This window comes from Diceros bicornis, chromosome 13, assembly GCF_020826845.1.
Source record: "Diceros bicornis minor isolate mBicDic1 chromosome 13, mDicBic1.mat.cur, whole genome shotgun sequence".
In the NCBI taxonomy this organism is placed as follows: domain Eukaryota; kingdom Metazoa; phylum Chordata; class Mammalia; order Perissodactyla; family Rhinocerotidae; genus Diceros; species Diceros bicornis.
Genome location: NC_080752.1, coordinates 21,762,576 through 21,787,621, shown reverse-complemented (window position 1 = coordinate 21,787,621; position 25,046 = coordinate 21,762,576). Strand labels below are relative to the sequence as shown.

General features: G+C 57.7%; 1 protein-coding gene across 1 annotated transcript; it reads left to right on the top strand.

Moving 5' to 3' along the window:
• Positions 1 to 263: 263 nt before the first annotated feature.
• LOC131413245 (forkhead box protein O6-like) lies at positions 264 to 21,668 on the top strand. The gene is given in 4 exon segments (XM_058553857.1): positions 264 to 299; positions 1,877 to 2,026; positions 20,122 to 20,355; positions 20,357 to 21,668. Coding segments are annotated over 4 exon segments (1,464 nt in total). The 3' UTR covers positions 21,401 to 21,668.
• Positions 21,669 to 25,046: the final 3,378 nt, after the last annotated feature.

Genomic DNA, 25,046 nt, shown 5'->3' with positions numbered 1-25,046 from the left:
TGACCCCTGAACAGAAAATCTATGCTGATAGCCATCATCAGTGAAAACTGAAAGATCTGGTGTGGCACTCCCAGTCTATAAGACCAGAAGGTCAACATTCCTAATCCCCTCCCCAGTAACCCAATGGCCTATATAACTGCTGTAAGATTTTTGTGCCCCCTTAAGATGGTTCTTTTGGACATGAGTCGGCCATCTTCCCTCTTGCTAGGAAGCTGTAATAAAAAGTCCTTTTTCTCCTACCACTTTGCCTCTTGGCTATTGGCATGTCTTTTGGCGAGCAGAAGGCCACACGTTGGGTGGTAACATCTCCACTGCAGACAGGGCGACCTTTCAAAATTGTAAGTCAAGTTGTCTTTCAGGCTTCAACCTTTCCCATCTACTTAGGATAAAATCCAGATGGTTGTCAGAATCTTGCCCCTGTTTCTTCATGGTACTTATCCCCTTCTGAATTATTTTATCGTCAGGCTGGCTGCTGGAATGTGACCTCCTTTTCCAGGGTGCATTGTAATAAAATGATTTTCCTGCAGTATAGGAGATATTATAATAAAATGATGCTCCCACAGTATAGGATGCATTGTAATAAAATGATTACACTGCTTTGTTACAATTATAGCTTTACAGGTGCTGAACATCTCACATGACATAGTCCCAAGTTTCAACAATAAGTAAAATCTACCAGATTTTGGCTAGATGGTGGAATGCATGGATGGCCTGCACTGAGGCCACCCCACTTTCCTGACTAGGGGCATGGAGTTTGGGTGGGCGTTGTTAACCTGACAGCAGGGACTCTTATTTGTAATCTGGGCTGCTGGTTTGGGCTATCAGAGCTGGCTGGCACCTGTGCTGGTCGGGAACACCAGGGGTCTGCAGCTGGGCCACAGTTGTCATCATAACTTGCTGCTGCGTGAGTTTCTCCTGGACCACCCGTGGCTGCACAGGGCCACGGGGCCCCTGTGGGGATCATCTGGACTAGCTGCCTGGCTGTTGTTGCCTGGGTGAGGGGCACAGTCTGTAGAGAAGCCTGAACTGAAACAGTTAGAAAAAACACATTACCTAGAAAACACAGATCAAGTGACATGACAAATGAATCATTCTTGGGGGTGGGCAGAGGGGTTTTAGAAAGTTAATTAGCCGGAATGCTTTTGTGAAATGTGAAAACTACCTGACATATCAAAATATGACCCCTGGTTTCTAACGAAACAAAAGAAAACTAAACCATTGTTGCTTTAAACCATTGTTGGATGCCTCTGCGGAAAAGGCGAGGGTTGATGACTGGGGACTGGTGGTAGTGGCAGTGTTCAGCTTTTAATACTATTTGGTTTTTTGAAATCTATATGCCAGTGTGATTTTGAACAAAATAAAATGTTTTTAAAGCACTGCTTTTATATGGTCACATTTTGTAGCAGTAAATAAAATAGTAAGAGCCTGACGTTTCCTCTGTTAGGAAGGTAAGTCATCACTGTCCCTAGGAGGACTTATACCTCTAGGACTCAAGGTCACTACAAGTGGGTTCTGTTTTCTTTATGCATTTCCCTAAAACTATGATGTGGCAGCTTCAGCTTCTAGGACGTACCTAAGGTTATCGGCTGAAGGAATGATCCTAGAAATGAGCTCCTTCAGTACATTTGGCACTGAGTTTGAACACGTTTGTCCAGTTTTTTCCCTGCTAGTCTAAGGATATCAAAGGTTTTCCTCAAAGTTAATTGTTTTCTGTATTATGAAAATCAAAAGAGATCCTCTAGGGCCAGCCCCAGTGGCCTAGTGGTTAAGTTTGGTGTGCTCCGCTTCGGTGGCCTGGGTTTGGTTCCTGGGTGTGCACCTACACCACTCATCTGTCAGCGGTCATGCTGTGGTGGCGGCTCACATACCAAAAAAGAGGAACCTGTCCTACGCCGACCTCATCACCAAAGCCATCGAGAGCGCCCCGGACAAGCGGCTCACGCTCTCGCAGATCTACGACTGGATGGTCCGTTACATGCCCTACTTCAAGGATAAAGGCGACAGCAACAGCTCGGCCGGCTGGAAGGTGGGGGCGTCCGGCTGTGGAGGGGGCTGGGGTCGCGGGCTGGGGCTTCCAGGCTGCTAGGTGCGTCCAGGCTCCCGTCAGGCGGTCAGAGGGAGGCCCTGGGGCACCCCCAGGGACATGGAGTGTGTGCCTAGGGCGTGGGGCCGGCCAGCAGACAGGCGCGGGCGTGCTGGAAGCAGCTGTGTGTGTGCCCTGGATGCGGGGTGGGAGGTCTGGTGGGGTGACAAGGGACTGCCGCTTTGAGGCATCTCGGAGGAGCATCCCACCCCGTCCTTGGGAGCATAGCAGAGGAGCCAATTCCCAGGCCTCGGACATGGGGGAGCCCCTCTCACCCCTGCGAGTTTGCTTTATGATACTCTTGCCCTCTCCACCAGATCACCCTCCTTAAAGAGCTGGAATAATGACTTGGGGCCAGTGACTGCTTTCCCCCCAAATCTTTCCCACTGCCCTCCCTGGAGCGGGCCCCCGGGTGAAGAGTGCGACCCTGGGCCCACAGTTCTTCCTGTGGTGCCAGGAGTTCACCCTAGGGCACCAGCCAGCCTGGGGTGGGGAACTGGTCAGGTGACCTGGGATCTGAGTTCTCCATGGGGCAGCTGCTGCCCCCTTGCCTGGATCAGCATGGTGAGCTGGTGATGACCTCTGTTGGTGTAGGGGCACGGTATTGAGGGCTGGGGATCTGTCCCTGCCCACCCCAGGCTGTCAGTCTTACACTTCTCTGGCTTTCTGAGCCCAGATGCATTTGGTGGTGCGGGGAGGGGCAGGGGCACCCCAGGGAGGCCTCAGTGCCAGCCAGTGGAAAGGGGGGCGCCATCTTGCGAGGGGACAGGGGCTTGACTGGATTGTGGCCTCCAGACCCTCCCCTGGCCATCTTGTTGGGGAATGGGGATAGTCGATGCCTTTAGGGGAGAGGAGGTTGGTGGGGGGTGCTGTGCCTGGGGCCTGTGAGCTGTCAGGCTCCCTATGGGAGAGGGGTCCCTGCAAGGGAGTCGTGCCTACGTGGAGGGAGGGGGCTGTGCGTGGTGGTGGCTGCAGACAGGGTCAGAGGAAGGAGGTGTGCCAGTGGAAGAGGGGAGGCTTGTGGATGTGGACAGCTCTAGATGCCCAGAGGCTGCTTTTTAGGGGCCGCAGTGCTCTGACCCGGGAGCCATGGCTCTCAGGCGTTGTGCTGGCAGCTTCTCTGTCTCTCTGTGGCCCCTGTGGGGTGGGGCCACAGCTTGGAGGAGCAGACATGAGTTTCCTTCCCCAGGCTTTCTCCTGTCCCCTTGGGCTCAGCCCGGGCCAGAACATTTATTCCTCCCAGCTGGGTCCTGCCCTTGGGCTTTGCTCCCTCCTCCCTCCCTGCTCCCCATGCACTGTCCCACCTTTCACTTCTCCTTGTGGATATATTCCCTGTCCTCAAGGGCACAGTTTAGATGCCTCTTCCAGGAAGCCTTCCCTTAATCCTCTTTAGCTAGCTTAGGACTCCCTCTTCTCTGGCCATCTCCCTATCTGTCATAGGTCTCATTTCCCTTCTCCACCCTGCGTTTGGAAGACAGTGGCAGTGTCAGAGCAATCTCTGTGCCCACAGCACCCAGCATAGAGCTTGACAACGAGGAGCCACCGGTGCATGTCTGGTGAAAGAGTGAAGAAATGGGTGGATCATGCAGAGGATGCTGAGACCAGGGAGGGTACTGTGGGCCAGGGTAAGCCAGGAGGGCTTCCTAGAGGAGGTGGAGCTCCAGCTGGGCTTAATAGATTAGGTATGATGGGGGAAGATGGCAAGAAGGGACGTGAGGCTGGAAGCTGGGCGAGAACTGCACTTCATTGAGGGTCTCAGGGCCAAGCCCTGTGCCAGACACCTTCAGGCATCTGTGCCAGGTGTCTCCTTTAATGCTCTCAGCAGTCCCTAAGGTGAGTTTTACCGTCACCATTACAGAACTGGGCACTGAGGCGCAGAGTGGAGGAGTGAACTGCCCAAGGTCACATAGTCAGTTGGTGGGAAAGCTGGACTCCAGTCCAGGTGTGTCTCCCTCCAAGGCCCCACAGAGCCTCTGGAATAGTATCCTGCTGGCACTGGCCGTGGGAGTGGGGCGCTGACGGCTTTTGCACAGGGGCAGGTCTAAATCCTAGAACGTGATTGGGAATGGAGACAATTTGGAGATAATTTAGTCCCATGTGTTCATTTCTCAGACTGTGAGACTGAGGCCCCGGAAGGGGATGGGACTCTTCTCAGGTCGTCAGTCAGCTGTGAGCGGCAGGCCCTGGATGACGGCCCAGGTCTCCTGCCTGCCCATTGGATGCATTTTCCACTGCACCATGCTGCTGGGGACACACTGGTTCTCCCTGTTCCCCGGGCTCAGGAAGGAAGGAGCTCTGGAAGGCTTGTCCTGGACTGGGGCATTGGAGAGGGTGCTTCAGCCTGGGGTTCCTGACTTAGGCCCTGGCAGAGACCACCCAGGCATTGGAGGAGGCTGTTCAGATGGGCCTCTCCCATCTCATGCTCTCAGTCGCTGTCCCCCTTGTACCCCACCCCCCATCCAGCTCCCCATGGAGCTTCCTCCTCGTCATTCGTGCCCCCCCTGCCGCTTGTTCCTCCATTCCCAGTCAGTCCCTCCAGGGGCCTGGTGGAGGGGCCATCTCCAACTCCCAGCCAACCTCTGGTTAGCAGGGCCTGTGGTACGCTCAGGTGCCAGGGCTGGGGCAAGGGGCCCATTGTTCCTTCCTCCCTCCCCTCTCCCACATAAGTGTTGCACTTGAATCCCCAGGGGTGTTAGACGGAGTCGGGGAACAGGGGAAGGCACTGCACCTGCCTTCAGGATGCATCAGAGCTCAGCCAGTTCCACACCCAGGCCCTGTGTTTTACAGGCAGGAAGGGCCGGGGGTGGGGGAGTGCAGGGAAGGCAGGTTAGATCCACTGGGAGCCAGGCAAGCCCTCACAGAGAAGGTGGCACTTGATCTGAGCTGCCTTCACGGGGCGGGGGGGGGGGGTGCAGAATTTGAGAGAGTCTTCCAGGGGCTGTTGACTGCATATGGAAAAGCAAGGAGGTGGAATCATACATGTTGGGTTTGGGAGATGGTTGGGCGTGCCAGGCTGGAATGAGGGCTCCTAGGGATGGCAGGGAGGTGGCATGGGAAAGGCAGAGTGGGCCAGATCAGGACGGGCCGCTGTGCTTGGCCTTTGCCCTGTGGTCCCAGCTGTGGCGTGCTGCGGAGAGGAAGTGGAGGAGGCAAGGTCAGCAGCAGGCACAGGGCACTCAGCAGGCTGAAGCCTGAGGAGGGGCTGGGCTTGGTGCTGGGAACTCCACCCAAGAGGCTGGCAGTGTTACCCTCAGGGCGGAGGGTCTCTAGGCCTGGGACGGCGCTTGGACAGGAGGTCTCCCTCCCTCTGCAGTGTGCTAGTAGTGTTTATCTCCACCATCCAGGTAGAGCCTCCCACTTCCTCTCAGATGCTCCAGCCCCACCTTCCCTAGTGCTGGACTCCTCCCGGAAGCCTTCCAGGCTGCTCAGGGTCCTGGCACTCCTTCCACTTAGCGCCTCTGGAGTTGTTCTGCCTGCTTTTGTGTTTCCTGGCTGCCAGCTCCCCTGGGAGCTCCCAGGTCAGGCCTGGGCGCCTCCCATTTCTGTCCCCAGGCCTGGGGGTGGGGAGGAGCGCAGTGGATGGGGAGTTTCCCTCTCCTTCAGGGCTGGAGCAGCCTAGCTGTTGGGGGGTGGGATCTGGAGGGGTGGTGCTACCCCCATCTGGCCCAGGCTGGCCAGCAGGTCCTAGGTGGGAGGGAGGCTGGAGGGAGGGACTGATCTGAGAGGCCAGGAGGAGGGTCGTGCTACAGCCGGGCTGAGCAGTGCTTGTGAGCGCAGAGGGCTCCCCTTCTTTCCTCCCCCCAGCCTGCTCCAGCAGGGCTGCCTCCTCCTTCTTTGTCCTCCGGGGATCCCCAGCCCCAAGGGCTGGTGGGGGTTCGGGAGGAGGCGGTGTGAGCCTGGGTTGGGGGGTGTCCTCACCCCCCGCACTGCACGAGCGGAGGGCTGGCAGCTGCCCACCTCCTGGGCACGAGCCCGTGCCAGCCGCTCCTGGCACAGTTGCTGGCACGCCCGGCAGACTCCCACGGCCACCTGCTCACACCCACCCACGAGCGCTGGCGCGCTGCGGGCCCTTCAGGCTTCCTGGGCCTCCCGGCGCCCCTCCCCCGCCGCCGTGCTCCGGAGCCCCCACCCCGGTTCTCTGCGCCCCGCCGGCCCCTTCGCTCCCGCCAGCCCCACCGCCCTGGCCCCCATCCTCGCGCAACTTGGGGAGCTCAGGAGGCGGGGCGCCGGGAGGCCCCTGGGGTAGCTGTGCCGCTGTAGGGGGGAAGGGGGGACCAGGAGCCAGGCAGGCAGGCAGACAGACCGACAGACAGGGTGAGGGCCCCGCCTGCCACCTGGCGCCGCTCCAGCGGGACGATGGCGGGCAGCGCCGTGCCAGGCGGTAATTGCAGACAGACTAATTTAAAGAGATGAGACGGTTATTTTTAACTCGTGTTAAGGTAATGAACGGCGCGGGGGGGGGGGGGGGGGGGGGTTGCGGGTTTGAAAGTTCAGCACCCCCCAGCCCCCACTTTCTGCGGGTTGGGGCCCCCCTCTCTGTGTGCCCTGAGGACTCCAGCTGCAGGATTCGCTGGAGTGGGGGTGCTCTACCAGAGAGGAGGGAGAGCTGGGAAGGAGATGCCCACTAGCCCAGGGCATATCCCATCAAATCCTGGCCACCATCCTTCTGGGTGGGTATTAGCATCTCTGTGTCCCAGGTGGAGAAGTGACTTGTCCTGGGGTCACATCCCTATGAAGTGGCAGGCCTGGAAATTGAACCCCCTTCTGACCCCAAAACTCAAGCTTTTTCTATACCATTGGGGCTGGAGGGGGGCTCTTGTGTTTGGATTTTGAAAGGGCACAGGATTATTCCTTGCAGCCCACCTTCTCCGTCCTTTGAGTGGCAGCCGGTGGTGGCCACCACATGGGGTCCTGGGGCTGTGGAAGCCCCTCTTTCTGTGTCCTCTGAGGGGAGGGGGTGGTCATGGACTGTGTGTATGGATGTGAGCCTCTGGGATATAGGTGCAGCAGCCATAGCAGGGGGAGCCCCCTCCTCACCTCACTGTCCCCCCTATTTCGTGACTGACTCACCAGCACCCTTTGCCTATCTGCAGCCTGTGGGCCTGCCTCCTAACTTGGGGGTGGTACCTGGGAAGCAGGTACACACTGGTGCCCACTCCTCCCACCTCCAAATCAGACTTTGGGTCTCTAGGGGAAGTGGGGAGTCACAGAGCCCAACACCCCCTTCCATGCCTCCTTCCTCAGCTCAGTCCCTTCTCACACACTCCCAGTGACTGAGAGCTCATGATCTCTGACCTCTGAGACTGCCCATTCTATTGCTAGACAGGTCTTAAAGTTAAGACGTCCTTCCTTCTCCCGGCAGAGGCCCATCTCCCTGGAGCATCGCTCAGGGTGTCCTAGTTCAGCCCTTTGGGGTCAGTTGGAGCTGTGGAGTTGGGAGTAGGTGAGGGGTGGACAGAGCACCTGTAGGAACTTGATCCAGGTGTGTGAGCTGGAGCAAAGCTCTTTGCATTCTGGTCCTTGGTATTCTCCCTAGTGTCCAAAGGGCCTTAACTCGGTTTCTGGTCCTTTCGGCGCTGTGACTGACAAATCCTCTGGTTCGGGAACCACGAGGGGTTAGTTGGCATGGCGGGCACAAAGTACCGATAGGACTTCTCACGGGTGGAAGCGTGTGAGTGTGGGTGTGGATGGACTTGAACTTGGGGCTCCTGCTTGGAGATGCCTACCCTGCCCATGGCGTTACCCAGGTGGCAAACGTACTCTGGGCGCAATGACAGGAGTGCTCATGGCAGTCCCAATTGGCCCCCAGAGCGGGCAGATGGGGTGTGCAGGGTGTTGGGTGGGCATTAGCTGAGGCTCTGGGGCCCGAGTAGGGCGCTCAGGGGGATAGCTGGATCTGGAGCGCCCCCCTTCCTCCTGGCACCCTGGTTACCATGGAAAGCAACTCTTGTTTGGGAGGGTTTGGCTGTTTGCTGCCATTCCCCACCCCCACCCCATATGTGGAGGTGGGAGGGGGGCCAGGTGGTGTGTGGGGGAGGGGCCTCCCACACCCTCCCCCCAGGGCCTCCCTCTTTGCAGAGAAACCTTTCTGGTCTCTAGGAGGGGTGCTTCTTGTGGGAAGGGGAACACGAATGAAGAGAATTAACGTCTGGGTGCTAGGCAGTTAGTTGGACACTTCACATAAATGCTCTCATTTCATCCTCCCTGGGTCCTGCCAGCTATGTGTTAATAGCCCCATTTTGCAGTTGAGGAAATGGAGGCCAAGAAAGATGAAGTCACTTGGCCAAGGCAGCATGGCTGGGATGAGGCCGAGCCTGGATTTAGACACAGACTTGTCTGTTTCTACCATGTTTCCCCATGTCCCGATGCTGGTGCAGTCTCAGCCCCACACACCAGCCAGCCCTCCTGCTCCAAGGCTTGCTCATGCTCCAGAACGCTCTAGGGCTCCTCAGTTCCCCTGGGAGCCAAGCAAGCCCAAACTGCTCTGTTTGGACCCCTGGGCCCTCTGCTGGCCTTGTCTAGACCCTACCCTCGCTCCCGCTTTCCCTGCAGCCTCTGATCTCAGGCCACCCTCACGTTGTCGCCTTTACACCTGGCCCTGGAGTTCTTAACCCACACCCACTGTCATTGTCACATGCTCACCAAGGCAGCTACTGACTCATGGACTGATCCCTTGGGACACCCCTCAGAAAGTAGGCGGGGTCTTGGGTGGTTGGAACAAAGACCTGCCTCCCAGGTGATTCTGGAACTCACTGTGTCTCCCTGAGAATTCCTCCCTTAAATCCTTAGTTGTTGGCAAACCTGGCTGATGATCAGAGTCACCCAGAGGCTTTAGATAATACAGGTTTCCAGTCCCCATCTCAGACCCTCTCCATCAGACTCTCAGCGGGTGGGCTTTGGAATCTATATTTTAACAGGTCTGTCTAGTCACGGGTCCGATTCTGAAGCAGTGCCTTAGATGGTAGCGTCTCAGGCTCCACTTGTCCCTCCCTTCCGCTGCCCCCAGTGTGGACCAGCTTCTTCTCCAAGCAGGCTGCCCAGGTTGAGCCCACTCCTCTCCTGCTCGCTCTTTTTGGATCCTCCAGAGACTTGAACCCCATGCAGACAGCTTGAAGGGACTGACCCCCATCCCCAACACATTCACTCATCCCTCACGTCTTAGGAATCGCGCCATATAGAATGTGGATGGAGAGAATGCAGCTGGCAGCCAGGGCTGATACGCTGTGCCACTCAGAGCCTCTGGCCACAGGAGGGAGGGGAATTGATGGTGTAAATTCTCAGGAAGCCTCTCTGCACCTAGAAAGGTGAGGAAACTGAACGTCACAGCCCCTGCTCTCTGAGGGCTCCCCATCTGGTGAGGAGACGTGAGCACGTGTACAGTGCAGTGCTGTTCCTACAGGATCCAGTCCAGGGGCTTCAGCGTGACACTCAAGGCCTTGGCCACCTGGCACCAGTCAGCCTCTCCAGCCACATCACTCACCGTCTTCTGACCCTTGCTGTAGCCACACTGCACTCTTCCAGCTCAGGATTCAATCGCCTTATGCCATTACGTCCATGCTTTCCTTGAATTCTCATAGCAACCCTGTGAGGCTGGTACTGTTACTGTCCCCGTTTTGCAGATGAGGAAACTAAGGCTGAGAGAAATAAAGTGGCTTTCACAGTATCCCACTGTAAGTGACAGAAATGAAACTCCCCAGGGCTAACTCCTGCCTAGCCCATTGCTCTGGCCAAGACATTCCAAGCTGGCCTCCGCTTCCACCCCTGTCTCCAGCCCCATCATTGCCTCTCTGCTCTCCCTTGGAGTTTGGCCCTGAGGCTTCCAGCCTGGGGCGTGGCTCTGGGGTCCTTGGCTCCCTTTCTCAGAGAGCTCCCTGAAAACAGGGCCTGACCAGCCTGATATTGTCCCACACTGCACCCCCCTCCCCAACCCCATCTGTAGGCCCCAAGGCTGATGGCAGCTTCCTCCCTCCAGGCCTACACCCATTGGGCACCAACTGCAGTGCTGCTCAGGGGAACGGGACTGGCTCCCTGACTTTGAGGTGCCCACAAGTCAAGCTGGGGAGATAAGATGAGGACTCCAGATTTTGATTCAGGATAAAGACTGCTCAGGGTCACGGTGGAAGGCCAGATAATGATCTATAGGTGTTTGGAGGTAGAGGAAGGGAACCAGATAAAGGAAGTCAACCCTCAGGACTCTTTAGGAGCCCCACAGAGTCTGGCTGTGTTGGCCAGAGCCCACCAGGACTTGAGACTGGAGAAGCAAGCAGAGGCCTGACAGTTAGTGGCCTTGAATGCCAAGCTGGGGAGCTGGCACTCCAAGCTGTAGGGGATGGGGAATTACTCTGGCAGAAAAATCCCTTGACGGTGGTGTGGAGGGTGGACGAGGGGAGAGGCGGGCGCTGGCACCCAGTGTGGGCCTGGTAGTGGGGTCCAGGGGAGAAGATGAGCCCGAGAGAGGGTGGAGGCCCAAAGAGTCCTAGATGCCAGGCCTGAGGTGCCATTCAGCACCCTTTGGTGCTTCAAGGATCCCGGAGGTGAGGCAGAGTGGTGTTAGGGGTCTTGGATACAGGCAGGGAGGAGCTGATCATAGCTCTGTCACTCACCCTGTGTGTGGCCTTGGGCAACTGTCCCCAAGATATCAGGAAATAACATGACGGTTATTCATTGCTCTGGGAAAGGAAAGGAACCAGCACTGCTGTGTCAGGTGGGGGTCCCTGGGCCCTGATCCCTAAAAGACACTGACTTGTGCGTGTTGCGGGAAAGGGGGTCCTTCCTCTAATGCCTCCCTTTCTGTCCCTAAGGTGTCAGATATTCAGGATGTCCAAGCTTTGTCCTGCCCTTAGGTTGACCCGCTGCTTTCTAGCCTCCAGAGCCTTCCCCATGGCCTTGGGAGGCAAGCAGCCAGGTTTTAGGCTCTGTATTTTTAGAGATAAAGGCAGTGATTTGCTCAAGGTCACCCTTGAACCCAGGGCTGCCTGCCCCTGGGTGCCTGCTGCCCTTTGCCCATTGGGAGGCTGTGTGACCTTGGGCATGGCCCTTCCCTCTCTGGCTGAGTCCTATCTAGAGATCTGAATTCCCCTCCCCCAAGACTCTGGGAAGCTGTGATGCCTTCTCCACCCCTCCTGTCCCCTCCCCCTGTCCTCGTCTGGCCTTGCCTCCTCTGTAACCTGAGCTGGGGCTGTGGGGGAAGGGGCTTGCCCTCTGCCAGAGGCACCTGCCAGCTGAGCAGATGTGAGGGGATGGAGGCCCCCTCCTCCCCCAGGGCATCTCCGGCTCTTAGCCTGGCCAGGCTGGGGCTGGGAAGGCAGTGCTCAGTACACCTAGCCCTGGCCCCTGGCCTCTGGACCCAGAACTTGCCCTGAGCACTTGTCCCTTTTCAGCAGACATTCGTGCTCCAACATGTCCTGCAAGGACCTCTCAGTATCCAGGAGAAGACAGATGGCAGATGAGGGCTGGTGCCCAGTTTGGGTGGGCTGCCCTGGGCTCCTGGAGCCCCTTGGCATGGGGACAGAGGGCCAAGGGCGGCCCCTGGGGCAAGGCCAGTGTCTGCGCGGGTGGCCATGCCCCTGGGAGAGCAGATGGCTCTCTTGGCACCACGCCCATTCTGCCTTTTTTCCCCTCAGGAGCCGGCCTGCAGGGCTGGGGCACAGCTGCTGGGCCCTCCCCAGAGCCAGGCCCAGGGCAGGGCTGGGTGAGGTCACCGCAGCTGCTCCAGGCCTAGGGCAGGGGTGTGGGGAGGTGCGGCCTGAGGGAGGGAGGGGGCTCCGACTGAGAAGAGACAGGGAGAAGCCTGAATGGCTTTGCATTTAGGGATCCCCTTTAATCCCAGATGAAGGAGGAAAGAGTGTGGAGGTGTGGCTGAGCCATTGCGGACAGCCCCCACCCCCACCCCAGGCCCACCCTGGAGCTTCTGCCAGGCCTGGGCTCCTCCCTAGAGGCATCTCAGGGTGGGAGGAAGAGCAAGGGCCCTGGGTGTGAATTCCTGCACCACCACTTACACGACGTGACCTTGGGCAGGTCAGTTTGTCTCTTGGAGCCTCAGTTGCTCGTCTGTAAAATAGGGATAATAAACCAGCTCGGAGGGTTGTCACAAAGACTCAATAGGGTTTTAATTGCTGAGTGCCAGCACAGTGCATGGCACCTGGTGAACGCTCAGTAAATGGTAGTTTCTTTGCTTCCTCACTTGGCTGGATTCTCTGGAGGAGCCAGGAAGTGCTGAGGAAAAGGAGGGAGGTGGCAGAGGCAGCAGGAACGGGAGGGGAGACCAGGATGGAGGAGGCAAGGCCTGGAGCTCTGGCCTGAGGTTTTGCTGAACAGAAACTGCACAGAATTGCCAGGCCTGAGTGGTTTGTGGCTGCTGAGAGCTCCATCCTATGGTTGACTGAATGTGAGCCAAGGGTTGCCCCAGAAAGTTCACGTGGGGAGGCAGACTCATAGACAGTTATACTCCAGTGTGCAGTTAGATTTCTGTAGTAGCACTGACGTGGGAGCAGCTATCTTTGGGGCTTGCAGAGGGCGCTAGGAAGATGCCACAGAGCTAGCCTTGTTGGAGCAGCAGGAACTGGTGGAGCAGAGAGGGAGGGAAGGGCAAAGGGAACAGAGTGCAAAGGCATGGAGGTGTGAGACATCCAGGGTGGCTGGAGCCCCAGATGGGCTTAAGGGAATGGAGGTGATGAGGCTGGAGAGCCTCAGAGGGCTCTTGAGTATCAGTCTGGAGTTGGACCCAAGCCTGTGGGTGATGAGCAGCCACAGGCTTTTGAGGGAAGAGCTCGGACTTCTGCTGCTGCTTTGTTTGCTGCCCAGGCTGGGTGTGTGGGCTCTGCTGTCTCTGGGGTAGGGGTGGGGGATGCCAGGGCCTATCCCTTGAACTCATGCCTTGCTTGGGACATTTGGTTCCCCCTACCCCCTGGCTGCCCACTTCTGTTCCACTGCTGACCCCAAGCTCACCCACCTGTTGACACCTGCGGCCCTGATGCCACCACCTGCCCTTCTACCCCTCCTCCACTACAGACACTAGTACCAAGGATTTGCACGTGGCCTCAGGCCCTTGAGGTCATCCAGGTCACCCTTTCTGCCAGGTGAAGCACCACAGCTTCACCTCAGGCAGCAGAGCAAGTGACCCCCGGAGAGTCTGTGGCTCTGTCTGAGACAGGTGTGTGTTCCTGGGCCAGACTGGGGCCCCAGAGTGGGGTTGGGGTAAGGGGTGGGACAGGGGCTGCTCTTGGGGCTCTGAGACAGGGAGGGGTTGAGGTTCATGACATGTGGGATCTCATCCATGGATGTTGGGATTGTTACCTTCTTTTCCAGGGGAGGCCCAAGGTTCCATGGGTGAAGCTGGAATTTCAGCCACTGCCCTGGACCTTTGTTCCTGCAGGAAGGGAGGGAAGGAAGGAGGGAGAGACGAAATGGGAGTCATGGTGGGGATCCAGCGCTCACATAGCCCCACAGGTGGTGTCTGCTCAGGGAGGCATTAAAGGGAGGAGCTAGATCATCATCCCCATGGGGTAGGCAGGTCAACTTCCTGAGGGAGGGGCTGGGCTGAACCTTGGACAGTGATAGAACCTGGAGAGGTGTCCATACCTGGCTTCGGGCTTGAATGGATGGACACAAGACCCGGGACTGAACTGGGAGGGTCCTGGAACCGCCTGGTGCCAGGGAGGCCAGGAGGTAGCACAGGGCTTGTGGTGGGTGAGGGGCACAAGACTTGGGTCTCCTGTCTCTTATGAAAACCAGGAAGCTTGGGCTTGAGAACCAAGGCAGGGATGGACACTGAGGTGGGCAGGGGGGCAGTGTCCCCCGTCACACTGAGACCCAGACCTGGCTCCATCACTTCCCAGCTTCACGGCCTCAGGAGTCATTTAATCCACCTGAGCCTCAGTTTCCCCCCTTTGTAAAGTAGCACTACCTATTTGCAGGGCAGTTATCAGGATTAAAAGAAGAAATGTATCAAAGAACCTAGCCTGAGTCTGTCATACTGTAAGTGGTGCCCTTCTCCTGCCTCAGTATTTGAAGCACGTGGCGGTGGTGTGCTAGAGCTGGCTTCCACTGGCTCATGAGAGCCGATCGTGCACACTTCTTCCCAGTTCTGCGCTCAGTGACGTCATGCTGGCAGCTTAAAATTGGCTACGATGGGAGTATCCATGCCACAGAAATCAGCAACAGCTACAAATCAAATCCTGGAGAGCTGGAGGAAATCCATCCTGTGGGCCCTCTTTAGCCCTAGAGGGGACAAAACGGGAGGTGGGGCAATGGTGGAGCACTGGCTGGGCCACGCAACCTAGAACTCAAAGGCTGTGGGCCCTTTTGGGCCTGGGGAGATTGGACATAGTCATAGCAGGAGACAGCAAATGGTGGAACCCCTTTCCTCTCCACACTCCCCTCTCCCCACCTAGAGATCTGGTGGGCTCTGGCTGGAAAAGTAAGATTGGATGAGGCTGAGCTATCAGAGAATGAAGCTGTACTGGGAGGAGAAATGAGGTTGTACTGGAAGATAAACAAGGTTGTACTGTCAGGGAATGAGGTGGTACTTGGAGGCAAGGTGAGGCTGCATTGTTAGATAAATGAGGTTGTACTGTCGGGATGAAGTGTACTTGTAGGAGAGATGACGTCCTGCTGGATCAGTCAGGTTGCACTGTCAGAGAACACAGCCACACCACAGGAGGAAGGAGAGCCTCCGACTTGGAGAATAAATGAGGGTGTCCTGCTGGATAAATGAGGGGGCCCGTCAGGTGAATGGAGTGCTGTTAGCAAATGAGGTTGTACTTGCTGGATAAATGGGACTGGTGTGCTGGATAAATGGGGTTGTGCTGTCAGATGAATGCATTACTGCTCGTGGGCGAAGGGTGTCCTGGGAATAGATGGGGTTGTCTTGCTGGATAGATGAGGTGCGCCATCAAATGGATCAGACCCTGTCCAGGAGGGAAGCACGGTCAGCAAGGATGAGGTTATTCTGTTCCCACTGGGGCTCATGGAGTGTCTTCTCGCCCAGGTGGTACAGTCTGTAAGAAACCTTGGCCCCAGCAAGCCCTAGGTTACTCAGGTCTATCTGGGGAGCAGGAGGGAGCAAGGTGGGGGGCTGGGGTGGGCAGCTGCATTGTTCACCCTCTGAGGCCTTCTTCCCCTCTCACAGAATCCCTCACTGCTCTCTGCGGTTCCATCTGTGGATCACACTGTTCCTGACTTCCTCCACCCCATGCTTACCTCTCCTTCTGACTATGTTCCCTTCTCTCAGCCCAGTTTGGAGAAGCTCATATCATGTGCCAGCTACTCTGCCCAGTCTCATTAATTCTCCCTGCAACACAGTATTCCCCCTTTACTCTCTCATTCATTCATTCATTCCTTTGACATTTAGTAAACGCCTAGTATGTATCAAACACATGGAGTACAGTAAAAAATGGACAAAAATCCCTCATGAAATAGTGAAACCAGACAATAAATAATAAATACAGAATATAAATACATTATATATTTATATATAACATATATTAATTTATTAATTCATATATATATAAATTAAATATTCATTTAGACAGTGATAATTGCTTTAGAAAAATGTAGAGCAAGGTAAGGGGGCCCAGAAATGGCAGGGAAGAGGAGCAGTTGTTAAGAGTGGTCGGGATGGGCCTCGTTGCAGAAGGTGACATCTGAAGAAAGACTTGAAGGAGATGAGAGATCGACGTGGGTGTCTGGGCGCCCAGTGTTTCTCTGAGACAGAGGCCCCAAGGTGCGACCATGTCTCGCAGCTTCAGAGCAGGAGGGAGGGATCCAGCATTTAGGGGAGGAGTCTGAGAGGTCATGGAGGGGCTGTGGGCTATGGCAAGGCCTCTGTTCTTTACTCTGAGTGAGATGGGGGCGTCAGAGGGTTCTGGGCAGGACTGGACGTGATCCGGGTTATTTGAAGGACCACTCTGGCTGGCGCGTGGTGGAGGGCTGCAGGGGAGCAAGGGTGGAAGCAGGTAGCTGTGTGAGGAGATGGAAGTTCAAAGCATCTTGCCCCGGGGTCGCACTGCTTGTGAGTGTTGGAGCCAAAACTGGGATCCGCAGCCAACACCAGAGCGCATGCGCTTTGCCCTGCGCCAGCCTCCTCTCCCTGGTGGGTGAGGCCCCAGGGGACTGGCCTCCCTGGCCCAGGTTCTGAGGGAGAGTGGGATGGGTGTGGAATGTAACTCACTCTCCCTTCCCTCTGCCCGCTGAGGGTCTCCTGAGGCCCTGAATCAGGAAGGTCTATCTCCTCTGGGAACCTGCCCCAGGCCTGCATGGAGGTATGAGAGATGGGAGGCCCCAGAAGTCGGGCCCAGCTCTGGGCACCAGGGGAGCGCGGGCATGCTGGGGCCGGGCTGTGGTGGCGGGTTGCTAGGCGACTCCGAGAGGGAGCCCTGGTTACTGCTGCCTGGCAGAAGCATCTCCCTCCTCTGCCTCCCTCACCTCCTCTGTGGCCTCTGGCCTCCCAGGAGGCCTTGTGGGTGAATTGTGATCTGCGCTTGCCATTGGATGTTGGCCGGGAGGTCTGATCGGTACCAGGTGGCTGGGCTCTGAGGAGCCAGCCTGGGCTGCAGGGCCTGGGCTTCCCTCGTGGGGCACAGCCCTGGTGTACACCTGGTGCAGAGCCTGGCTCAGCAGTGAGGGCCTAGGTCCTTGTGCAGCTCTGGGCCACCTCCCTGGGTGACCCTGGACAAGGTATCGCCCTCCTCTAGGCCTCCTCTCTGCCCCATCCATCTGGCCAGCAGAATCTCTCCCCAGGGGCCTGGTTTTCTGTGCGAGTGCAAGGGAGGGTGCTGAGCCGGCAGGGCCTCAGGTGCCCCCACCCCCACTCCCTGATGGCTTGAGTGTGCAACACTCAAGTTTTGCATTAGATTCCATTAACTGAAAGAGTTCCACTACTTTGAAAAAAAGTTTGAAAACCTCTGGGCTGGATGATTCTAAGAACTTTCAGTGTCAAATCCAAAAGGTCCCCAGAGTACAGATGGCCCATCTCATCAGTTTACTGGTAGGGAAACTGAGGCTGGAGAGAAGGAGGGACTTGCCCCAGGTCAGGCTTGGTGGAATGGATCAATCCCCAGGCTGAGGGTCAGGGGGCTTGGGCCCGAATCCCTGCTCTACCACCAGGTCCTGGGTGACCTTGGGCAAATCCTTTCTTCTCTCTGGTTTGGACCAGCCATTGTTTCAGGCTGGGGCTCAAGCTCCCAGGGGTACCTGGCTGGGAAGGAAACAGAGTGGGGAAGGATGCAAACCTTCCTAGGCTCAGAACATGTGCTCTTGGTAAAAATCTAAAACATTATTTTTATATTCAGAAAATTTGGACGTATTATGAAGTACAATTCAAAATTCACTTGAACTCTACAAACGAATCACAAGACATATAGGAAATTTTGACCTTGTGATATGTCCCCAGTCTTTCCATGCTGCCAGCTTCTAGGGATAGTTTACATGGAAAGTTTGAGAAGCACTGGAGTACTGGCTTCCTAAGATTCTTTGGAAATTCTCTGACTCGTTTCTCTCTCCCGTGGTGGAATGTGATGTCCTTTAGACTCAGGGTGAGATTAACCTGAAATCAATACCTGGCTCTGCCACTTAAACTGTGTGACCTTGGCAACTTAGTTAACCTCTCTGAGCCTCACTATCCTCATCCTTAGATAGGGATCACAATCCCTGACTTGTATGGAGTTTGACAGACTGATCACGTGAGATAAAGTAGTTTAACGCTTATACGTCTGAACAGGCAGGTTCTGAGTAGGTGCTGGTACTTGGCAATGTCCTTCCTCCTTCCCCCCCAGCACTCAGAACCAGGCTGGCACATAGGGACATTGATAAAGACGTGTTGCCTTACTGACCTCCAGGTGGAGAAGCCGGGAGGTGGAGCTTCTGGGAAGCCAGAGAGTTCCATAGGGGAGAAGAACTGAGGCCTCCTAGGCCCCTGAACACAGGTGTGAGGGAGGGGCTGGGGAGCCAGGTGCAGGGGCGGGAGCAGGAAGGGGGTATCTAATTGAGGGAGCACCACTCCCTGGGGGTCCAGCTCCCCTCCTCTCAGGGCCCCAGGAGAAGCCAGGCAGGGCAACGCTTGGAGGGGCCTTGGAGCCCCAGCTGTCACCTCCTTAGACCAGAAAGTGCCAGAGATAGGGAGCCTGGGCCCTGAAGAGTCAGGGCAGTACCTGGAGCTGGGGGTGAGGGGTGGGAGCATATCCTGGGCAGCAGAAAGGACCCCTCCTCCTGGAGACTGGTGGGAAGGAGGCGGGAGGGAGAGCCCTCATGGATCAGTGGTTATGGTTACAGGTGGATTAATGAGTTAAGAGCAGGTCCATGAGCTGGGCAGATCTGGATGGAGTGGTACCTAGCACTGCTGCCTGTGGGACTGTGGGCAAGTTACATCATGCCTCTGGGCCTCCGCTCCCTGGTACATGAGATGGGGTAATGCCAGCTTCCCCGGGTTGTTAGTGCCCAGCACAGTTATGCTCAGGGTATGATATTAAGGAGGTAGAGACAGAGCAGGTCTGTTGGGTGACCTAAGAGATGAGGTCTTCTGGCCAGAGTGAGGGATTTAACCAACGTCTATGAGCACCTGGTGGGTTCACCAAACACTTACCCACACACATTATCTCAGGTAATGATCTAACAGCCTTCGAAAGTGGTTATTGAATGTTGCCCATTTTTTTCAGAGTTCACTGAGGCTCATAAGAGATTGAGTCAGCAGCCCATGGTCACATAGCTAGGTGGCTGAAAAGAGCCAGGCATCCTGCCCAGCCCTTCTGATACCCAAGCCCATGCTGTTTCTGCAGCAGTTACTAAGCTGGGAGGTCAAGGCCACCAGGTGGGAGGCCCCAGTGGTGGGGCGTGGCAGGCCCAGCAGAAGTCCTACTCCTCCAGGTTCCTGAGGGGAGCCAGGTCAGTGGAGCTGTGGACTCCCCTGCCTTCTTGGCAAAAGCAGGCAGTGACATGGGGATCACTAGAGACTGGCAGAGTAGAAATTTAGAAGAGGATATGCAGGGGTGGCAAAAAGGAAGCTCAGGGAAGTAGGAAGGAACAGCAGAAAGGGCCATGGAGCCTTGGGCAAGCCACTTCACCTCCTGAGCCTTGGTCTTCTTGTCTGTAAATGGGGATTACGCCACCTGCTTTGTGGGGATTTTGTGAAGGCTCCACGGAAGGGGCTTTGAGGGCAGAGCTACTCTGCTTCAGGTGGGTCAGGAGGGAAGGGTGGGCTGCAGCCCAAAGGGCAGGCTGGAGAGCTGGGCTGGCCTGAAGGTGGGCACCAAGCAGAGGTGGGGTCTGAGGTCTCCACGGCCAGTGGATGTGTTTTGAGGGGCTTGCTGGGATCCACGTCCTCTGTGGAGGTCCCAGGAGCTCAGAGGAGTTGGGGGAAATCTCTGCATAGTCTCGGGCCTATAGCCACCTTGGGGACCCCCAGCTTATTCTGCTTTCCCTGGCCAGGCCCTCCCAGCAAAGGGTTAACAGTCTTCTCTACCTGCAGTTGCATTTTAAAGACACGAAATTAAAGCAGGTAATTTATTCTCCCCACACACGAAAGAGCAATTAGTTCTAAACAGGGCTTAATCAGTCACCGAGAGATTGATTTCTGGAGCCCTGGGTTTTCGGGCTCCTGGCACCATGCCAGGCTGGGGAGGGAGGGGGGCAGACAAATGAGCCGCAGCGGCATGAGCCCTTACATAATCTGCCCGGGGGCCCTGGCAGGCTGGCCAGCTCCAGGCGGCGCTGGGCTGAGCTGGGGAGACAGGGTCCTGCTCCCCTGCTGCAGGCCCCTTAAGAGTCGCCCTCAGGTTCGCCCATGCTTCCCGGGAAAGGCCAGGCCCAAGGCTCGGGTCCCACCCTCTGGGCAGTGCCTGTGGGGAGCGGGGGAGAGGATGGGTGTTCGGGTTAGTCCGACCTGGGGACTTACACCTGTTCCCCCAACCCCATTGCCCCCTTCTCCCTTCTGGCTCTCTCCTTTCTCATCCTCTCACCTCCTTCTCTGTTTTCTCCCCCCTCCCCGTTCCCCACGGCCTCCTCACTTCCCACTCCCCCACCCATGTCCTTGTCTCCGGCCACAGAACTCCATCCGGCACAACCTGTCGCTGCACACCCGTTTCATCCGCGTGCAGAACGAGGGCACCGGCAAGAGCTCGTGGTGGATGCTGAACCCCGAGGGCAGAAAGACGGGCAAGACCCCGCGGCGCAGGGCCGCGTCCATGGACAACGGGGCCAAGTTCCTGTGCATCAAAGGCAAGGCAAGCAAGAAGCAGCAGCTGCAGGCACCTGAGCGAAGCCCCGACGACAGCCCCCCTGAGCGCACCAGCCCCGGGGCCCTTGCCTGCCGCGGCCAAGTGGGCCACCAGCCCGGCCTCACACGCCAGCGACGACTATGAGGCGTGGGCCGACTTCCGCGGTGGCGGGAGACCCCTGCTAGGGGAGGCGGCCGAATTGGAGGACGACGAGGCCCTGGAGGCCCTGGCGCCATCGTCGCCGCTCATGTACCCGAGCCCGGCGAGCGCGCTGTCGCCCGCGCTGGGTGCGCGCTGCCCGGGGGAGCTGCCCCGCCTGGCCGAGCTGGGAGGCCCGCTGGGTCTGCACGGCGGCGGCGGCGGCGCGGGGCTGCCCGAGGCCCTGCTGGACGGCGCGCAGGACGCGTACGGGCCGCGGGCCCGCGCCGGGACGCCCGCCTACTTCGGGGGCTGCAAGAGCGGTGCTTACGGCGGGGGCGGGGGCGGGGGCGGGGGCTTCGGGCCGCCGGCGTTGGGCGCGCTGCGCCGCCTGCCCATGCAGACCATCCAGGAGAACAAGCAGGCCAGCTTCGCGCCGGCCGCCGCGCCCTTCCGCCCCGGGGCGCTGTCCGCGCTGCTGCCGCCGCCGCCCGCGCCCAGGCCCGGCCCGGTGCTGGGAGCGCCCGGGGAGCTGGCGCTGGCGGGCGCGCCCGCCGCCTACCCGGGCAAGGGGGCGGCCCCATACGCGCCGCCTGTGCCCTCGCGCAGTGCCTTAGCCCACCCCATCAGCCTTATGACGCTGCCCGGCGAGGCGGGCGCCCCGGGCCTGGCGCCGCCGGGCCATGCGGCCGCCTTCGGGGCCCCGCCCGGCGGCCTCCTGCTGGACGCGCTGCCCGGGCCGTACGCGGCCGCCGCTGCCCGGCCGCTGGGTGCCGCGCCCGACCGCTTCCCGGCCGACCTGGACCTCGACATGTTCAGCGGGAGCCTCGAGTGCGACGTCGAGTCCATCGTCCTCAACGACTTCATGGACAGCGACGAAATGGACTTCAACTTCGACTCGGCCCTGCCTCCGCCGCCGCCCGGCCTGGCCGGGGCCCCGCCCCCCAACCAGAGCTGGGTGCCGGGCTGAGGGCCGCTTCCCGCGCCCCGGGTGCCTGCCCCGCCCCAAGGGGCCTCTGTCTTCCCATCCTGATCCCCGGGACCCCACCCCCGATTCCAGCTCCGCGGGAGGATCCAGGAGGCAGCCCCAGCCCAGCTAGAGACATCCCTCAGAAGTTGACCGCTGAAGGAAGTGGTGGGGAGGGGCTGGGGCACCCCTCCACTGCTGCCCAAACTCCTGAGACCCACTCCTTCCCCCGGGGGCAGGAAGTCTGGGAGTGGAGGCCGAATTCCGGGCTGGGTGGAACGGCGAGGAGCGAGGTGGGCCGCGCTGGTCGGGGAAGCCAACCGGGAGATGGGGCAGGGGGCGTCTCCGAATCTTCAGTTTCATTTGTGGGGCCCTCGCCATGACGAATCGCCCACCCCAAACTGCGGTCTAGTTCTCAGTTGACACTTTCCTACTGGTCTTAGCCTCACCCACCCCAAGCCAGCAATCCCCTCCCGAAAATACACTCACACCTACCTACTGTTCACCCTGAGCTGTCCTCTTTCAGCCCTAAACCACCCTCCCACCCATCCTTGCCGGCCCTAGCTTCTCCCCTCCTCCGTCGGAGTCAATCCCTCTTTCCAACCTCCCCATCACCCGCTAGTGCTGGTCTCAGTCTCTCCAGCGGGCCTCAGCTCCCATCCACCCCACAACCGACACCCCTTTCCCTGTGCCAGTGCTGGCTCCTCTCTCCCATATTTATAAGTGTCCGGTCGGGGCGGGCTGTGGGCGCGGCGTCCCTGGCGCATGTCGTAGGCAGTGTACCGTGGCCGTGCCGTCAGCGTGCGCGTGTGCGTGTGTGCCGTGTCGAGGCCGTGTAGAGTGCATTGTACAGCATATTTTCATGGATAAAATTGTTTTAAATATTTCCCGCGCCTTGGGCTAGCAGGGGGCGTAGCAGCAGAGGAGGAGAGTTGGCAGGGATCATGGGGACGGAGTGTCCCTGTGCCTGAGCCCCTACTGTGGCTTTGCCTCTGAGTATGTGTCAGCATTCACTACGTCTGTCTGCTCAACACACATTGGTTAAGGGCCTAGTGAGTTCCGGACGCTGGAGATGTGCCTGTGTGGAGCTCTGCACCTGTTTCCGTGAACATGTGCATGCAGGAAGTTTCTGGTTTGGCGAAATTCTGTCCTGAATAAGCCTCAGAGATTGGAAGAGAAGGCACAGATATTTACTGAGAACCTGTTAGTGTCAGGTCATGTATTAGGCACGATTTTTGTTCCCGATATACAGATGAGAAAAAGGTCCGAGAGGGACAATGGCTTGGGAAGGCAAGGTGGGGTGGAAAGGAGGCCTTTGAAGGCACACAGACATCTACTTGAATCCGTTCCCGGCGGTTTACTGGCTGTGTGACCATGGGCAAGTTTTTAAGCTCTGTAGCCTTGCTTTCCTGGTCTAGACCACAGGATAGTAGCACTGATTGCATGGATTTCTTCTAAGGAGTAAAGGAGAAAAGGTATGTAATGTGCTCAGCAGTGGTCCCGCACTCATTCATTCATTCATCCACAGAAGATTTAGTGACCAACTGTTATGTGCCAGGTCTTATACCAAGCACTGGGGCTGCCACAGAGAACACCACAGGCACAGTCTCTCCCCTCAAGGAACTTCGAGGCTCGAGGGGGACGTGGATGAGTAAAGAGGCGATTGCAGGTCAGAGCTGGAATGAAGGGAGGAGCCAGAGGGCTGCTGTGGGAATGAATGACACGCTGCACCCATCCCAGGCTTGAGGAGTCAGGGAAGGTGCCTGGAGGGGGTGCTGTCTCAGCTGAGCCTTGAAGGATGAGTTGGCCTTGGGAAGGGGAGGGATTCAGACAGAGGGAACGGCATGGTCAGAGGCCCGGAATCAAGAGATCATATGGGTTCCAGAACCAAAGGCAGTTTAGTGTGATGGAAACTCAGAGATAGAAAGGTTACTGATGACAGGGAGGCAAATGGGCTGGAGGGAGCAACAGTGGGAGGGAGTCAGTGGCCAGGCCAGAGGTGCTGGTGGTGACTGAAACCAGGAGGGAGATGGGAGGGCAGTGGGGCTGGAGCGGAAAGGAAGAGGTCACATATATTTTGGATGTGGGGTCATTGGGACTTTGTTGTGGATTGGACATGGGGGATGAGGGAGAAGGAAGAGTTGAGTGATACCTGGTTTCGAGTTGGTGACCTGGGCAGACAGAGCCCTTCCCTGAGATGGGGAACATCCCAGCAGGAGGAGCCCCGGGGAAGCTGGTGCGTTCAGCCTCAGACAGGCTCAATTTGAGTTGGGTACTACGGGAACCAGTGGGATGTGGGAGGGGTGTTCAGGAGCATGTATATTGTGTGAATGGCATTGGCCCTGGCATTGGCCGACATGGTAGCCTGGAGATGTCCCCCTGGGTAGTGAGGTCAGAAGCCCAGGAAGGTGTCTGGGCTGGAGAGGCTCAGAGAACCAAGGGCACAGAGGCTGTCATGGAGGTGTTGGGAGTGGCCTGGGGGTGGTGCAGAATGGGAAGAACAGGGGATCCAGGTCTGATTGCATGGATACCTTAGCACACCTTGGCACAGGAAGAGGAACCCACTGGTTGAGAGGGAGCCGCCGGACTGAGGAGAAGGAAAACCAGGACACTGTGAGCTCCTAGAATCTGTGCAAAGAGCATGGTCCTAGAAAGGAATGCCCAGTGCTCTTACCCGCAGAGCCTCACTTTCTTGTTCTGGGAGATGGGACAGTAGCACCTGTCTCAGATTTGTTTTGAAGAGCAAATAAGATTGGAATTATTCTCTGAGGTCACACAGCTGGCAGGGAGCAGAGCCGGGTTCCTGCCCACACTGTGGACCTCCAATGCCCAGGCTCTCCTGCAGCCTCCAATGCCTCTGGGGAGGTGGCTGTGACCACAAGAGCAAACGAGCTCTGAGCCAGCAGGACATGTACAGGACTTAAAGGTGGAGGGCGAGACCTCACTGTGGGGTGTGGTAGCTGTCCCTGCCGGGTGGGGAGCACAGAGAGGCTGACAGATCCTCCCCTGGGACAGATGCCCCAGCCCCACCCCACAATCAGACTCCGGATGGTCCAGCTGGGTCTGGGCTCCATATGGGCTGCAAAGCTGCCCCCACCCTAGGCTGACCGAGGGTGGGCTGCTGGTGTGCATGTGCAGGTCTGTGTGTGTCCATGTAGCCCCATGTGCCTCTGCCTGTGTGGGCCTGTGTGTGTGTGTGTGAGTGTGCTGGGAGGGGGGCAGGCTGAGTGATGGTTGGAGCCTCCCTGTCTGAGTACGCACATGCCTGAGCGTGTGTGTGTGTGTGTGTGTGTGTGTCTATTGAGAATGACAGTGTATCCATCTCTGAGTAGGCTCACATGTGTGCCCGGGGCTGTGGAGTCCATGCTTGTGTGAGTTGTGTGTGCTGCATGCCTTCCTCTCTGGGTGTGTCTGCCTTTCTTGGCGCACACGTCTCTCCGGGTGCACCAGAGCTGGTGTTCCCCTGCCAGGAGTGTCTTCTGGGCTGCTCTGCGGAGGAAGAGGAGGGGAGCAGAGGGACACTCCCAACCCTGGGATGTGGCCAGGCTTATGAGCAGGGAGCAGTGAAACCACCTCAGAGTAACGACTGAGCTCTGCCCGGCTCAGGCCAGTGGTAATTCTAGAGAGAGCTTCTGTCCTGCTGAGCCCC